The sequence below is a fragment of the Siphateles boraxobius genome, unplaced genomic scaffold, assembly GCF_051911475.1.
Source record: "Siphateles boraxobius isolate OS27281-9 unplaced genomic scaffold, OSU_SipBor_1 54, whole genome shotgun sequence".
NCBI classification, from domain to species: domain Eukaryota; kingdom Metazoa; phylum Chordata; class Actinopteri; order Cypriniformes; family Leuciscidae; genus Siphateles; species Siphateles boraxobius.
The window spans coordinates 1,057,534-1,075,299 of record NW_027509180.1 but is presented as its reverse complement, the minus strand read 5'-3'; the positions used below and the strand labels follow the sequence as shown (position 1 = coordinate 1,075,299).

Below are 17,766 nucleotides of genomic sequence, written 5' to 3'. Positions count from 1 at the left end.
CAAGGAAATAATTAAATAGGTTTTTTCCTTTTTATTCGGTTCCCCTTCTGTTTATACAGGGTGTTTTTGTATGTGGGGGGAAATAACATTTAAAGGAATTTTGTGAATTCAAAAAGTTCAACTCCATCAGCAACATTTGTGGAATGATCAATCACCACAGAAATGCATGCAAACTCATTCTTTAGTTAAAGCAGTTTAAAATATTTAGTAGTATTTCATATTTCAGTAGTATTGCCACAAAGCTTTAACGTTATATGTAAACACCACTTTCTGATTTTGTCTGTGTAAATTTACATCCATTGTTTATTTGTTTGTTTGGGTTTCTTTGTTTCTTTCTTTCTTTCTTTCTTTCTTTACATCATAAAGTTGGTAAACTTAGTAATTTTGCAAGATGCAATTGTATACCAGAAAGTGGTGTGACAATCTATTTTAATTTAAGAAAGATTTGTATTTTCTGTTGTGCTCAACATTGTGAATAAAGCTAAACATCTACTGAACCCGGAACATCCCTTTAATTATGATTAACTTTAACTACCTTTTTATCTGAAACAATAAAATCTCATGTCCAAAAGTCAGTAAATCAGCACACTATTAAAAGACCATGGGGGCTGAATGACAGAGCACACATCGGTGAAGAATGAAGGGTTTAATGTGTTTACTGCTGCTGTTGGAAACATTTGTGTGTGCCGTACATCAGCAGGTCGATGGAGGACTCAGTGAGAATGAGATCAGTCAGAGATCTGAGGATGGAAGACAGGATCCACCTCAAACTGAAGCTTCACCTGAGAGCAGACAGTACTGTCATCTGTGCTTACCTGACATCCACGCCGCTCTGAGAGAACTGACCGCCACCGTCACAGAGCAGAAAACAAGTATCAGAGCTCTAGAGACGCGACTGAGGGATGCTGAGAAAGCTGCAGAACAACAGACCTTCATCCTGGAGGAGCTGAACAAGAAACATGACAGTAACATTCACTCTTTTACCAGTGATCCTCAGAGTAAAACAGCAATGCAGGAGTAAAACTGAGTGTTTACTGTGTAAATTGTGTTATCTATCAGGAGTGTAACAGTACACATAATCGTACCGTGAATTTTCAGTATGTGTCTTTCGGTTCGATACTCATGGGCAATGACGAACACTCACAGTGTTGTTTGCTTTTAACCGCCATTAAACACCAGAAATCGCAATAAACCCTCAGTTTAGTTCAGTAACGGCTCCTGGCCATAGGGCATATTAACACTAGTTTATGATAAACATTGTGTAAACTTTATATTCTGATCGCTGAACACATCAGACACACTTTTGTCAGAATTCTAATGTCCTTGCGTTATTCAGCCTGAGGGTGGCGCTCTAATGATGACTGACAGACTTTAGTGCACACGTCAAATGCATAAAATAACATTTTAGAATTGCCTTAATGTAATTATTGTGTCCGTAATGGTGTTTTATAATATTACAAGTTATGCAGGAATTCTAGTGAGGAAAATTCGATTCTCAGAACAAACATAAAACAAACATTATAGTATATGAAAGTTATTCACATGAGCACGTTTAAACTAAAGGATTTATATTTGACACGCTACTCCACATAGGAAGAACACACGTGCCAACTAGTTACTGAGCTGATGCAGTCAGTCTGTCATGGAAACAATTATGACCGCCAATGTGTAAATTATTATATTTCAACAACTAATTGGAGTAGAAAAATAGTTTTATAATTAGATTTAGAAAAAAAGAAGCAATTTTATGTTGTTTTCACCATGATGAACCGAACTGTAACTTCAAAACTGAGCTACGACCGAACCGCCAGTTTTGTGTTCAATAAGCATTATAAATATAATTTAACACAATCTTTTATTTCTTCACAGAAATGTCAAATCTTTCTCTGAGTCAAGTGGAAGAGTTGAGAAAGGAAAATAAAGGTGAAACAGTGTGTTTGAATGAAGTTAAATTCAGTGTGTATGCATTCTTAGCGTAATACAGTAATATATAACAATATTGCTTATGTTTTTCAATAACAGACAGAGAGATAGCATTTTCAGCTTCACTGCTGCAATCTGGCAGTGGAGATATTGGTCCTTCTACCACTGAAATCATACTAGTCTACAGGAACGTCTTCACAAACATAGGGAACGCCTACAACCCAATTACAGGTAATTATTAATAAAGTCATAAAACTCAGTTATAGTAATATAAACCCTTCTGCTCCATTCAAACCTCTCTACAGTTGTGTAATGTGTATAAGAGATTAAATGATCTGCCATCTTTCCAGACTATTACACTGTGCTTGGTAATTAAGCAGTCATACAGGAATCAGCTGATTCTCTTCAGTATCTCTGGTTATTTGCTTTAGGTATCTTCACAGCCCCGCTGAAAGGAGTGTACGTCTTCACATTCTCCGTCTATGCTCATGGTTCTGCATCAAATCCAGCAAGTGCCTACATTGTGAAGAATGGAAAGGATGTAGTTATAGCACATGCTCATCAGTCTCAGGGTGCGTTAAACTCCTCTAAAGGACTCGTGTTGATCCTGGAGGCTGGAGATGTGGTCTATGTGAGACTTTGGCCGAACTGCAGGATTCAGGATAACGGGAATAACCACAACACTTTCAGTGGATACATACTGTTTCCATTAAGATAACATGAGCTTTCATCAATGCGATCCAATCATTCTGAACCTTTAGTTTATGATTTAAGATTAAAATCACGAGGAATCATTAGCATACAAACCTTTGTTAAAGAGAAATAATGAGCACAATTGCAATTTTAAGTGCAGCTTGTTTCTAATCCTTCTTCTGTATCTCTTCATCCTACATAAAGAGAATAAAGATACATTTTTGTGACATTTCCTTGTGTTCTTGAAAAACAACAAACCAGTAGTACAGTAATATGTTAGATCAAAGAGTATTTCAGTCATAATATCATATTTATGTTATAATCCATGACATGTAGCCTTCATGTAAGTTACAGACTTTGCCTCTAAAATCTGAAATTTGCGGGTCGCAAAATCAACATGCATTGTGGGAGTTTATGGTGAATTTACAAAATAAAGCAACATAGACTTTTATTTTAACCAGGTCGTGTTCTGATGTCCCGCCGAGGGACACTGGGCTGTTTCAGGGGTTTAACTTCTGGCAAGAAAAAACTCCAAAAACAAAAAGTAAACCTGTTACATATCTTTGGATAGCTGAGACACTCGTGAAATCGAACAATGTAAACCATTTTAAGATACAATCAACTCAGCGGGTACAATCGGTCTCTTTGTCAGACCACCAACAGCTAAATAAACAAGTCCTGGAAGAAACGCACCTATGAAGCCTCCTGTTAGTCCACTGATCCATTACATTCCAACAAAACTGGTTTGGTTACACTGTAAAGGGTCCATACAATCCAATTCAATTAAGTATTTAGTCCATAACACATTTATATATCAATAAGCATCCATGGAATGTAGTAGTAGCATTTCAAGTTAGCCGACAGAGCTATCACAACTTTGACGCATTCTATGGTCTAGCTTCATTTGAAAAGTAAACATTAAAAAAATGTGATGTCAAAATGGCCGCTGACCCCTGAACTTTTGATGGACAGGTCATTTGAGCCAATCGGTCCATGATAGAGGCGTCACCTGGTATCAATAGCCAAGGAGCGCCGATGACGAAGAATGGTACAGCCCTGTCTTTGATTGACAGTAAATCAATCCAGTTTCAATAGAGTATGGAAATGACTGTCTTTTCTGATAGCCAGTCTGTCTTTTCCGTCCCAAATTGGGATTGCTATAATGATTGGCATGTTGCCAATAACCTTAGAAAAACGTTAGGTGCAATCTGTTTTAGAGCACCCATAGTTTTCATTTGTTGATTTTTCCTATTCTTTTTGCTTTTTGCTCATGAGCTGCTTTAAGAAGAAGAATTGGAGATCTCTGCATAATCTTGGATCCATGGCCAACAACATTTCCATCTCATTATCCCAGTTTTGATAGCATTTGCGTTTTCATAATTTTGGAAATTTTGATAGCATTTGCGTTTTCATAATTTTGGACTTTTGGAGTATTTTTTCTCCAATCTATCTCTAGAAAATTACCAAAACAAAATGGAGTGACCAGTATCATTGTTTTGCAAACAATAATGATAATTCTTTGACATTTTGTATCGATCTTTTTCTTTGCTACAGATTTTTTTTTTAATGCTTTTAGCCCTATAGTTGTTTCATATAATAGCCCTCACTATACCAAATCCTCAGTTTGACTATTTAGTGAGTTGAGCACCAACTTTCAGCGTATTTTCTTTCTTTTTTATATGGCTGGACTTGAACCTACTGGAAAAGCAGAGAGGGTTAGTTTAGCAGAGAATATAAAGAATTGCTTATGAGACCAGTGAATAATCAGAATGAATAAAGTTAATATAATAACTAAATTTGAAGCAGTCTCTAGAGGGATCATCGGAGTTGCCACACCTGTGTTGCCCGTAAGGGAAGGATGTCGGTCAGTATTTCCGTTTTTAGATTATCAGTCTGTTAAAGCTTCATGGCTGTCGCTCTGCATGTGTCGTCAGCCTAGCTGTCACTCAAGGCTTGGTGTAAACTGGAATATAGGCTCTGTTGTTTCTCTGCCTCTTCTCAGTTTGGGTTTTTGATAGATTCTGCCACAGCTTTGCATCTCAGGATTTTCCTCTTGTCCTCAGGAAAAAGTCTCCAGTGAAATAGTGAAAGTTTCACCTTTTCCAGCATTAAACAGTCTTTCTCCATGCTGAGTTTTCCAGAGAGTGGTCATCTTCAGAAGGGGAGCTGAAAGCCCCTCACCCACTCTTCTTCTTCTCTCTGCAGTCGTGTCTTTGACCTTTCACCTCTTCCATTCGACACTGAAGTCATCTGAAACTTGAACACTCAGAGAGAACTGCATAGATCTTTATAAATAATTATTAGCTCTTTTATCTAAATTCCACTTTTTAACCATCTTTTTCCTACTTCTTTTATACTATATAATAATCACTGGTTGACAACAGCAGTTCTCCCATTCTATTTTTAGTAAAGCAAGTTCTTCGTTGCAGGAAAAATAACATACCAGCAGCAAGGTCGACCGTGCCCCCTTGGTGTGACTGCCCACTCCACCCGGAGTGTGGCGTCCTCTTGGGCTCTAGCGCATGGCGCCTCGCTAACAGACATCTGCAGAGCTGCAGGCTGGGCGACACCTAACACATTCGCCAGATTCTATAATCTCCGAGTGGAGCCTGTGTCCTCTCGTGTACTCGCTTCAACCAGCTAGTACCGGACGCGCTCAGGTGTCTTCGCTTGCTCACCATTCCACTCCACGGACTGGATACGTGCGATATTCTCCTCAGGTGAGCTTCCCCTGAGTTCCTCCAGCACTCCTGACGTCGGCGCCAGTGTCTATTGCCTGCGCGTCGGCTAGGTGCCTCCCGTGTGCATGGTCCCTCCTCTGAGCGACCCCCACATGTGTATTTCCACTGTAAGCCTCTCTGAGCGTGTGTCTTTCCCTTGGCAAGCCACCTTGCCACCCCTGGGATTGAAATATTCCACCTGCGGCTGGACACCCCAGTGTTCTCCATATGTTTCCTTCGGGTCATATGTGTATTCTCTAAGTCCCCCCCTCTGGGTTGGCAGTAATTGCATATTTCCCCTAAACTTTGGGATATGGTCCCCAGTGTACCTTGGTATTCCTGTGCTAAATAGGAGTCCTTCGTCCGTGCTAGTCTCACGACAGGGATCTCAGATTTACGCAGGGCACTGGAAGACAGCTGAGAAGGTGGCGTGATTAGACTGGTAACCCCATTCATCGTCATCCGACGTAACTCGGAGTGACAACGAAAGGGAACGTCTCGGTTTCGTATGTAACCCTCGTTCCCTGAGTAGGGAACGGAGACGTTACGTCTTCCTGCCACTTTCCGCTGTACCGCGGGGATCGCCTGAGCTCAGTCTTGGCTCCTCAGCGAAGAAACATATCTGCATGTTGCCGGTGTCCTCCTTTTATACCCACGAGGTGGGGCGGAGTTACGTCATGCAAATTCCGCAGACCCATGGCATTTCCTTGCCATTGGCTCGTTTTGTAATACTCGAAGTCGATAGGTGTTCTAAGCGAAACCCCATTCGTCGTCATCCGACGTAACGTCTCCGTTCCCTACTCAGGGAACGAGGGTTACATACGTAACCGAGACGTTTTACTTCACTATTCTGAAGTTGTACTTTTGTACTGCAGTTATATTGTATCTATACTTCGTTATACTGCAAATCTACAGTTGTACTTCATTGTTCTGCAGTTATTTTTTGTAAGGGATTGATGGGAATCGATCTCAAGTGTTGCTGCCGCCATTTTATTTATACTATTTTCACATCTTTGGCAGATCAGATTTGTTAGTTACTTTACATTATTAAAATATAGTGGAACTCCCACTGCAATTCATCATCAGTGAAGCTCCTCCCACTGCAATTCATCATCAGTGAAGCTCCTCCCACTGCAATTCATCATCAGTGAAGCTCCTCCCACAGGAGTTCACCAATAAATGCTGGAATATCCCCATCAGCTGCAAATGAAGACGAGCATCAGAGCATCAGGAAGAGCTGAAATCTGTAAAGACTGAGTTTATTAAAGAGGACAGTGAGAACACGAGTGATCCAGAACCTGCAGAATGAAACACACTGAAGATCCTGAAGAACAAAGAGGTTGGTGTTTATTCTTCATTCATTCATGATGCTGGAGAACATTCATGTTAGAAACATTCAAGCACTTCTTCACATTTAGATAAACAGTTAAACTATGAAATGGGTACAGATTTTCAACAAATAGTCAGTAGAGGGAGGTTGGAGAAACTTTCATATAGATTGTCAACATCAGGTCAAATTATCGCCCTTAATTGACACTTATTTTATATCTGGTTAGCCTCTTTTTTGCTATTATTTTAGCAAAATGTCAGACATTTTCTAATTTAGTTTACAACATTGTTTTTATATAAAGTAAGTATATTTTACATTTATTATTTGTATTATTTTTTAAGCAGTAAACGGCAAACTGTATCAAGTTAATGAACTTTCCAGAATGGCTGACAGGGTTGTAATCATAATTTGAGCAAAAGCCAATTTAAAGTTACTGATGATTGCTATAGTTAAAGTTGTATTTCTTATAAGTTATAGAAGTTATTCATAGTTATATGGATTATACTTCTTACAGTAACTTTGGTAACAGGGTTGATACATACAGTCAATGCTACAGTTTGTGTTAAAACTGAGATAATGGATTGAGATTATTTTCTTGTCCTCCCATCATGCAGTAGAAAGAGCCCAGATGATGTCACTTCCGGAGTGTCACAATTTTTACAAATTCTCTGTTTTTTAAAAGCAGGAAAATCATGTCAGAAGTAACAGTATAAGGCTGAAATTCTCAATAGAATTCAAATAGCACATTTTATCATCTGCGCCGTGATAGGAACGGCTTAAGCAAACCTTATCACAGTTTTCCTACTCGCTGGTGAACACGCAGAGTAGTGTTGTGTGTGCTGTGTAAACAGACATGATGGTTATTTTAGTTCTAGACTAAATGTGAACATGCCTTTACTCATCTCACTTGCACGAAAACATGCAGTATTCATCAAAATGAATACAAACAGTAAAATGCAATCTCAGAATTTTATATTTTGAGGTTGAGATTGATATTTTTACAATTCACTATATTAAATCACACAAATATACTTTATGTACTTAATCTCACTTTATTAACCAATGTTTGCTACTGACCTTCAATGATCTAATTCAACCATACTAATAAGCAAAATCACTTTATATTACATTTAATCCAGAACTGCAGCAGCTGAAAGGTGTGTTTGAGCGGCGCCCTCTACTAATATGCATTTCCTTCAGCCTGATAATTATTCATTCCACTTTTGGTGTGTGAAAGGGCCTTAAAGGTGCTGTATGTAACTTCTTCACAACAAAAATGGTTTTGGTCTGTGTGATACTGCATGTTGCCAATTTTCACTGTTAATTGCGCTCGTTCCAGTTGCGTATCTTGGGGCTGAACGATAATGGCAAAAATCATAATTGCCAATAATTCCCTTGAAATTGTAATTGTGAATATTAATTACAATTATCACACATATATATATAGGCATATTATAATACACGTTTACACAAAAAATCGTTAACACACACACAAGTACTGTCCCCCTTGACATACACATAAATTGTAAGAATATGACTAATAGTAAAGACTACTAATAAATAAACATTAGGCCTATACTAAAGCTATTAAATAGCAGTCCCAAACTAGTTTTTGTTAATAAAATGTTGGTATGAGCCACCACAGTAATTAAAAAAATATATAAAAAAATAACACAAAGTGAAAATAAAGTGGCATTTTGGGGTTAATACGGCAATGACAGTTACCATGGTGAATACACAATACTAACAAGAACTGTTAATGAAACATAGAGACTGCTCCTGGTGAATAGAATGAACATCATATCTGCATGCAAATCCTTCTCAGCGAACACACGACGTACCAGCAACGTGATTTATTGGTATTTTACTTTTATAACATGAGTTACTAGTTTACAACGTAACGACGTTGCATGCCTGTAGTTTCTTTTGCACTTTATATACAGTGAAGCGATACACAGCGCGCATGCAATTGAAGAGTGCGCGCTACGAGACAGTATAACGACTGACAGGACAGGAAAGTCTGTTTTTCTGAGGTCTGTTTTACATTTACGTCACTGCCTGGTTGTTCGTATTGTGCTGGGTTTTCTGAAGTAGGCTAGTCATGATTCGCCTCTCATAACATAACATGCTCTAAACGCACGCACGCAGAGTGGATTTTCTTTTGTTATCGCGGCTTTGAACGATTACGTAATCGTGGCATCCGTAATCGCGATTAGAAATTCGATTCATTGTGCAGCCCAAGCGTGTCCTCAAACTGGCAACCTGTGTGAGCGTCGAGTCTGAGGAGGAGGGGGCGGGGAAACGATGATCTCTGAAATGTGGACTGCAGTACCTATTTCCACCACTAGTTGTCATTCTTACAGACTGCACCTTTAACATTTGCCAAAAAATATTACTTTTTTTGTTGTTATTAAAAAACAAACAAGCAAGCCCTGCCCAGGTCAGAAAAAGTAATGCAAAAGTAATGTAACACATTACTTTTCATAAAAAGTTATTAAGTAACGCAATTAGTTACTCTTTTTAATATTGTAATTTAAAAGTAACTTTCCCCAACACTGGGCATCTGTTACCGGGAGAGCAACGTTAGTGGCCGGTGGTAAACTCTAAGTGACAATGACATGCGCATGAATAAATAAAATAAAAAGATTTAAAAAGAATAATCAAACATTTACCCAAATTATTGGTGTTACAACCTAAATGCAAGGATGTGAAAAAATAGTCAGATAAATACCTCATTGGAATTAAATTACTTTGTGCACCAAAAAGACGCATGCAGGAAACCTTCTACCACACCATTGAATTCAGACATTGGGACAATTGTTTTACCTTGCATTTAACATTTTTGTCTACTTTCTGCTATTACATCAGGGCTCATTTTTACATCCTTTCACTTCATATTTCTTATAAGACATGGACTTGCCGCCACCTACTGGTCATCTAATTGTCATATTTATTTATCCATGATAGGCCTGTACCGAACAAAACAGACTCAGCAAAATAGTTTTTAATTATTATCAAAAAAATCCTAACAAATATCGAGATACGTTTTTTTTCTTCAATATTGCACACTCCTAGGCACTATTGTATAAATGTTAATATTACATTAAATAAATGTATCATTACTCAAATATATTTAATATTTCTCACTTCAGAAACGTGATTTGTGCCTAACATGTCTTGAAAATAATAATTGAAATATCAATGTACCTCATTCATGCAATTAATTTATGAAAACAACACCAGAATTATCATATTTTACAGCAGTTGTCTACTAGTATTTTCTGCTATTGCATCACGGGTCACTTTCATATTTCTCTCTTTGAATTATTGATGTGCTGAAAATGAAATTAAACCTTTTTCTCTCATGTCAGACCGGATGGAAGAGAGCGAGGAGAGAGAAGAACTGAGTGAAGTGAAGGAGGAGAGTGAAGAACTGAGTGAAGTGAAGGAGGAGAGTGAATAACTGAGTGAAGTGAAGGAGGAGAGTGAAGAACTGAGTGAAGTGAAGGAGGAGAGAGAAGAACTGAGTGAAGTGAAGGAGGAGAGTGAAGAACTGAGTGAAGTGAAGGAGGAGAGAGAAGAACTGAGTGAAGTGAAGGAGGAGAGTGAAGAACTGAGTGAAGTGGAGGAGGAGAGAGAAGAACTGAGTGAAGTGAAGGAGGAGAGTGAAGAACTGAGTGAAGTGGAGGAGGAGAGTGAAGAACTGAGTGAAGTGAAGGAGGAGAGAGAAGAACTGAGTGAAGTGAAGGAGGAGAGTGAAGAACTGAGTGAAGTGAAGGAGGAGAGAGAAGAACTGAGTGAAGTGAAGGAGGAGAGAGAAGAACTGAGTGAAGTGAAGGAGGAGAGTGAAGAACTGAGTGAAGTGGAGGAGGAGAGAGAAGAACTGAGTGAAGTGAAGGAGGAGAGTGAAGAACTGAGTGAAGTGAAGGAGGAGAGTGAAGAACTGAGTGAAGTGAAGGAGGAGAGAGAAGAACTGAGTGAAGTGAAGGAGGAGAGTGAAGAACTGAGTGAAGTGGAGGAGGAGAGAGAAGAACTGAGTGAAGTGAAGGAGGAGAGAGAAGAACTGAGTGAAGTGAAGGAGGAGAGAGAAGAACTGAGTGAAGTGAAGGAGGAGAGTGAAGAACTGAGTGAAGTGGAGGAGGAGAGAGAAGAACTGAGTGAAGTGAAGGAGGAGAGTGAAGAACTGAGTGAAGTGAAGGAGGAGAGTGAAGAACTGAGTGAAGTGAAGGAGGAGAGTGAAGAACTGAGTGAAGTGAAGGAGGAGAGAGAAGAACTGAGTGAAGTGAAGGAGGAGAGTGAAGAACTGAGTGAAGTGAAGGAGGAGAGAGAAGAACTGAGTGAAGTGAAGGAGGAGAGTGAAGAACTGAGTGAAGTGAAGGAGGAGAGAGAAGAACTGAGTGAAGTGGAGGAGGAGAGAGAAGAACTGAGTGAAGTGAAGGAGGAGAGAGAAGAACTGAGTGAAGTGAAGGAGGAGAGAGAAGAACTGAGTGAAGTGAAGGAGGAGAGTGAAGAACTGAGTGAAGTGAAGGAGGAGAGAGAAGAACTGAGTGAAGTGAAGGAGGAGAGAGAAGAACTGAGTGAAGTGAAGGAGGAGAGTGAAGAACTGAGTGAAGTGGAGGAGGAGAGAGAAGAACTGAGTGAAGTGAAGGAGGAGAGAGAAGAACTGAGTGAAGTGAAGGAGGAGAGAGAAGAACTGAGTGAAGTGAAGGAGGAGAGTGAAGAACTGAGTGAAGTGGAGGAGGAGAGAGAAGAACTGAGTGAAGTGAAGGAGGAGAGTGAAGAACTGAGTGAAGTGAAGGAGGAGAGAGAAGAACTGAGTGAAGTGAAGGAGGAGAGAGAAGAACTGAGTGAAGTGAAGGAGGAGAGTGAAGAACTGAGTGAAGTGGAGGAGGAGAGTGAAGAACTGAGTGAAGTGAAGGAGGAGAGAGAAGAACTGAGTGAAGTGAAGGAGGAGAGAGAAGAACTGAGTGAAGTGAAGGAGGAGAGAGAAGAACTGAGTGAAGTGAAGGAGGAGAGTGAAGAACTGAGTGAAGTGGAGGAGGAGAGAGAAGAACTGAGTGAAGTGAAGGAGGAGAGTGAAGAACTGAGTGAAGTGAAGGAGGAGAGTGAAGAACTGAGTGAAGTGAAGGAGGAGAGTGAAGAACTGAGTGAAGTGAAGGAGGAGAGAGAAGAACTGAGTGAAGTGAAGGAGGAGAGTGAATAACTGAGTGAAGTGAAGGAGGAGAGTGAAGAACTGAGTGAAGTGAAGGAGGAGAGTGAAGAACTGAGTGAAGTGAAGGAGGAGAGTGAATAACTGAGTGAAGTGAAGGAGGAGAGAGAAGAACTGAGTGAAGTGAAGGAGGAGAGAGAAGAACTGAGTGAAGTGAAGGAGGAGAGTGAATAACTGAGTGAAGTGAAGGAGGAGAGTGAAGAACTGAGTGAAGTGAAGGAGGAGAGTGAAGAACTGAGTGAAGTGAAGGAGGAGAGTGAAGAACTGAGTGAAGTGAAGGAGGAGAGAGAAGAACTGAGTGAAGTGAAGGAGGAGAGAGAAGAACTGAGTGAAGTGAAGGAGAGAGAAGAACTGAGTGAAGTGAAGGAGGAGAGTGAATAACTGAGTGAAGTGAAGGAGGAGAGAGAAGAACTGAGTGAAGTGAAGGAGGAGAGAGAAGAACTGAGTGAAGTGAAGGAGGAGAGAGAAGAACTGAGTGAAGTGAAGGAGGAGAGAGAAGAACTGAGTGAAGTGAAGGAGGAGAGTGAAGAACTGAGTGAAGTGAAGGAGGAGAGTGAAGAACTGAGTGAAGTGAAGGAGGAGAGTGAAGAACTGAGTGAAGTGAAGGAGGAGAGTGAAGAACTGAGTGAAGTGAAGGAGGAGAGTGAAGAACTGAGTGAAGTGAAGGAGGAGAGTGAATAACTGAGTGAAGTGAAGGAGGAGAGAGAAGAACTGAGTGAAGTGGAGGAGGAGAGAGAAGAACTGAGTGAAGTGAAGGAGGAGAGAGAAGAACTGAGTGAAGTGAAGGAGGAGAGAGAAGAACTGAGTGAAGTGGAGGAGGAGAGTGAATAACTGAGTGAAGTGAAGGAGGAGAGTGAAGAACTGAGTGAAGTGAAGGAGGAGAGAGAAGAACTGAGTGAAGTGAAGGAGGAGAGAGAAGAACTGAGTGAAGTGAAGGAGGAGAGAGAAGAACTGAGTGAAGTGAAGGAGGAGAGAGAAGAACTGAGTGAAGTGAAGGAGGAGAGAGAAGAACTGAGTGAAGTGGAGGAGGAGAGTGAATAACTGAGTGAAGTGAAGGAGGAGAGAGAAGAACTGAGTGAAGTGAAGGAGGAGAGTGAAGAACTGAGTGAAGTGAAGGAGGAGAGAGAAGAACTGAGTGAAGTGAAGGAGGAGAGTGAATAACTGAGTGAAGTGAAGGAGGAGAGAGAAGAACTGAGTGAAGTGGAGGAGGAGAGAGAAGAACTGAGTGAAGTGAAGGAGGAGAGAGAAGAACTGAGTGAAGTGAAGGAGGAGAGTGAAGAACTGAGTGAAGTGAAGGAGGAGAGAGAAGAACTGAGTGAAGTGAAGGAGGAGAGAGAAGAACTGAGTGAAGTGAAGGAGGAGAGAGAAGAACTGAGTGAAGTGGAGGAGGAGAGAGAAGAACTGAGTGAAGTGAAGGAGGAGAGAGAAGAACTGAGTGAAGTGAAGGAGGAGAGTGAATAACTGAGTGAAGTGAAGGAGGAGAGAGAAGAACTGAGTGAAGTGGAGGAGGAGAGAGAAGAACTGAGTGAAGTGAAGGAGGAGAGAGAAGAACTGAGTGAAGTGAAGGAGGAGAGTGAAGAACTGAGTGAAGTGAAGGAGGAGAGAGAAGAACTGAGTGAAGTGAAGGAGGAGAGAGAAGAACTGAGTGAAGTGGAGGAGGAGAGTGAATAACTGAGTGAAGTGAAGGAAGAGAGAGAAGAACTGAGTGAAGTGAAGGAGGAGAGAGAAGAACTGAGTGAAGTGAAGGAGGAGAGAGAAGAACTGAGTGAAGTGAAGGAGGAGAGAGAAGAACTGAGTGAAGTGAAGGAGGAGAGAGAAGAACTGAGTGAAGGAGGAGAGAGAAGAACTGAGTGAAGTGAAGGAGGAGAGTGAAGAACTGAGTGAAGTGAAGGAGGAGAGAGAAGAACTGAGTGAAGTGAAGGAGGAGAGAGAAGAACTGAGTGAAGTGGAGGAGGAGAGTGAATAACTGAGTGAAGTGAAGGAGGAGAGAGAAGAACTGAGTGAAGTGAAGGAGGAGAGAGAAGAACTGAGTGAAGTGAAGGAGGAGAGTGAATAACTGAGTGAAGTGAAGGAGGAGAGAGAAGAACTGAGTGAAGTGAAGGAGGAGAGAGAAGAACTGAGTGAAGTGAAGGAGGAGAGAGAAGAACTGAGTGAAGTGAAGGAGGAGAGAGAAGAACTGAGTGAAGTGAAGGAGGAGAGTGAATAACTGAGTGAAGTGAAGGAGGAGAGAGAAGAACTGAGTGAAGTGAAGGAGGAGAGAGAAGAACTGAGTGAAGTGAAGGAGGAGAGAGAAGAACTGAGTGAAGTGAAGGAGGAGAGTGAAGAACTGAGTGAAGTGAAGGAGGAGAGAGAAGAACTGGGTGAAGTGAAGGAGGAGAGAGAAGAACTGAGTGAAGTGAAGGAGGAGAGAGAAGAACTGAGTGAAGTGAAGGAGGAGAGAGAAGAACTGAGTGAAGTGAAGGAGGAGAGTGAAGAACTGAGTGAAGTGAAGGAGGAGAGAGAAGAACTGAGTGAAGTGGAGGAGGAGAGTGAAGAACTGAGTGAAGTGGAGGAGGAGAGTGAAGAACTGAGTGAAGTGGAGGAGGAGAGAGAAGAACTGAGTGAAGTGGAGGAGGAGAGAGAAGAACTGAGTGAAGTGAAGGAGGAGAGAGAAGAACTGAGTGAAGTGGAGGAGGAGAGAGAAGAACTGAGTGAAGTGAAGGAGGAGAGAGAAGAACTGAGTGAAGTGGAGGAGAGTGAAGAACTGAGTGAAGTGGAGGAGGAGAGAGAAGAACTGAGTGAAGTGAAGGAGGAGAGAGAATAACTGAGTGAAGTGAAGGAGGAGAGAGAAGAACTGAGTGAAGTGAAGGAGGAGAGAGAAGAACTGAGTGAAGTGAAGGAGGAGAGTGAAGAACTGAGTGAAGTGAAGGAGGAGAGAGAAGAACTGAGTGAAGTGGAGGAGGAGAGAGAAGAACTGAGTGAAGTGGAGGAGGAGAGTGAATAACTGAGTGAAGTGGAGGAGGAGAGTGAATAACTGAGTGAAGTGAAGGAGGAGAGAGAAGAACTGAGTGAAGTGGAGGAGGAGAGAGAAGAACTGAGTGAAGTGAAGGAGGAGAGAGAAGAACTGAGTGAAGTGGAGGAGGAGAGAGAAGAACTGAGTGAAGTGGAGGAGGAGAGTGAATAACTGAGTGAAGTGAAGGAGGAGAGTGAAGAACTGAGTGAAGTGAAGGAGGAGAGTGAAGAACTGAGTGAAGTGGAGGAGGAGAGTGAAGAACTGAGTGAAGTGAAGGAGGAGAGAGAAGAACTGGGTGAAGTGAAGGAGGAGAGAGAAGAACTGAGTGAAGTGAAGGAGGAGAGAGAAGAACTGAGTGAAGTGAAGGAGGAGAGAGAAGAACTGAGTGAAGTGAAGGAGGAGAGTGAAGAACTGAGTGAAGTGAAGGAGGAGAGAGAAGAACTGAGTGAAGTGGAGGAGGAGAGTGAAGAACTGAGTGAAGTGGAGGAGGAGAGTGAAGAACTGAGTGAAGTGGAGGAGGAGAGAGAAGAACTGAGTGAAGTGGAGGAGGAGAGAGAAGAACTGAGTGAAGTGAAGGAGGAGAGAGAAGAACTGAGTGAAGTGGAGGAGGAGAGAGAAGAACTGAGTGAAGTGAAGGAGGAGAGAGAAGAACTGAGTGAAGTGGAGGAGAGTGAAGAACTGAGTGAAGTGGAGGAGGAGAGAGAAGAACTGAGTGAAGTGAAGGAGGAGAGAGAATAACTGAGTGAAGTGAAGGAGGAGAGAGAAGAACTGAGTGAAGTGAAGGAGGAGAGAGAAGAACTGAGTGAAGTGAAGGAGGAGAGTGAAGAACTGAGTGAAGTGAAGGAGGAGAGAGAAGAACTGAGTGAAGTGGAGGAGGAGAGAGAAGAACTGAGTGAAGTGGAGGAGGAGAGTGAATAACTGAGTGAAGTGGAGGAGGAGAGTGAATAACTGAGTGAAGTGAAGGAGGAGAGAGAAGAACTGAGTGAAGTGGAGGAGGAGAGAGAAGAACTGAGTGAAGTGAAGGAGGAGAGAGAAGAACTGAGTGAAGTGGAGGAGGAGAGAGAAGAACTGAGTGAAGTGGAGGAGGAGAGTGAATAACTGAGTGAAGTGAAGGAGGAGAGTGAAGAACTGAGTGAAGTGAAGGAGGAGAGTGAAGAACTGAGTGAAGTGAAGGAGGAGAGTGAAGAACTGAGTGAAGTGAAGGAGGAGAGAGAAGAACTGAGTGAAGTGGAGGAGGAGAGTGAATAACTGAGTGAAGTGAAGGAGGAGAGTGAAGAACTGAGTGAAGTGAAGGAGGAGAGAGAAGAACTGAGTGAAGTGGAGGAGGAGAGTGAAGAACTGAGTGAAGTGAAGGAGGAGAGAGAAGAACTGAGTGAAGTGAAGGAGAGAGAAGAACTGAGTGAAGTGAAGGAGGAGAGAGAAGAACTGAGTGAAGTGAAGGAGGAGAGTGAAGAACTGAGTGAAGTGGAGGAGGAGAGAGAAGAACTGAGTGAAGTGAAGGAGGAGAGAGAAGAACTGAGTGAAGTGAAGGAGGAGAGAGAAGAACTGAGTGAAGTGGAGGAGGAGAGAGAAGAACTGAGTGAAGTGGAGGAGGAGAGTGAAGAACTGAGTGAAGTGAAGGAGGAGAGAGAAGAACTGAGTGAAGTGGAGGAGAGTGAAGAACTGAGTGAAGTGGAGGAGGAACATCATGTCCAACCTGGAGAAAAACCTTTGAGTCGCTCAAAGACTAAAAAGACATTTTTAAAGAAAAGAGCAGCCAAGAAATCTTTCACCTGCACTCAGTGTGGAAACAGTTTCACATGCAAATCTAGTCTTGAGATTCACATCAGAGTTCATACTGGAGAGAAGCTGTTCTCCTGTGATCAATGCGGGAAGAGTTTCACAAATCAGCATACCTTAAGAGTCACATGAGGATCCACACTGGAGAAAAGCCACATGTGTGTGTTCAGTGTGGAAAGAAATTCACATACAAAAATCATCTTACTGTTCACATGAGAGTTCACACTGGAGAGAAGCCGTTCACATGCCATCAATGTGGGAATAGTTTCAGTCAATTAGCTAACCTTAATCTTCACATGATGATCCACACCGGAGAGAAGCCGTTCACATGTGATCATTGCGGCAAAACATTTCTTAGTGCAGCAAACCTGAAGAGACACCTGAGAGTTCATATGAAGGAGAAGCCACATTCATGTTCTGTGTGTGGAAAGAGTTTTTCACAGCTGTATAGTTTACAAACACATCAGAAAACTCACACTGGTGTGAGAGAGTACATGTGCTTTGAGTGTGATAAGACTTTTACTACAGCGATATATTTAAAACTGCACCAGAGGATTCACACTGGAGAAAAACCTTTCAAGTGTTCACACTGCGACACGAGATTCAATCTGTCAGCAACTTTGAAAACACATGAGAGGATCCACACTGGAGAAAAACCACACACATGTGATCAGTGTGAAAAGAGTTTCACGCAATCAGCATCCCTTAAGAGACACATGAAAATCCACACTTGAGTAAAGCCACATGTGTGTGTTCAGTGTGTGTAACTACTTTCAGACACAAATCAACTCTTTAGCGTCACATGAGAGATAACACTGGGAAGAAGCGGCTCAGGCGTTCTCTCTGAAATCACATCAGCTTCTCATTCTGAAGAAAGACCATGTAACTGTGATCAGTGCGTTAATTATAACTTTAAACCTTCAGTTTACATGAAAATGCTTTTATTTATGACCCCACACTGTTTGAACAGGAATTAAAATTGCATTCAGGAAAAACAAGTTGCTCTAAAAATGTGTAATGGTGACTAAAACCCATGAACATTTTATAACATGTATACAAATAAAACATTATGGCCTGGTTTCACAGACAGGACTTAGATTAAGCCAGGATTAGGCAATTA

The 17,766-nt window shown here is 41.5% G+C and overlaps 2 protein-coding genes across 2 annotated transcripts; both read left to right on the top strand.

Moving 5' to 3' along the window:
- Positions 1-637: 637 nt before the first annotated feature.
- LOC143714391 (complement C1q-like protein 2) lies at positions 638-2,641 on the top strand. Its single transcript, XM_077205497.1, has 4 exons — positions 638-965; positions 1,870-1,923; positions 2,023-2,154; positions 2,355-2,641. Exons 1-4 carry the CDS (start codon positions 638-640, stop codon positions 2,639-2,641), a joined length of 801 nt encoding a protein of 266 aa, XP_077061612.1.
- A 13,474-nt stretch (positions 2,642-16,115) lies between these two features.
- On the top strand, positions 16,116-17,380 carry LOC143714390 (uncharacterized; the record flags this gene model as incomplete). Its single annotated transcript, XM_077205496.1, has 2 exons — positions 16,116-16,659; positions 16,743-17,380. Coding segments are annotated over 2 exons (1,182 nt in total), but the record flags the coding sequence as incomplete, so codon positions are not given.
- Between the last annotated feature and the right edge of the window lie 386 nt (positions 17,381-17,766).

Bases quoted from the DNA above. Each gene is read 5' to 3' on its own strand.
- LOC143714391 (XM_077205497.1), top strand. From the start codon at position 638: ATGAAGGGTTTAATGTGTTTACTGCTGCTGTTGGAAACATTTGTGTGT. The intron at 966-1,869 runs GTAACATTCACT...ATTTCTTCACAG, and splicing joins GCTGAACAAGAAACATGACA to AAATGTCAAATCTTTCTCTG. The intron at 1,924-2,022 runs GTGAAACAGTGT...TTTCAATAACAG, and splicing joins GTTGAGAAAGGAAAATAAAG to ACAGAGAGATAGCATTTTCA.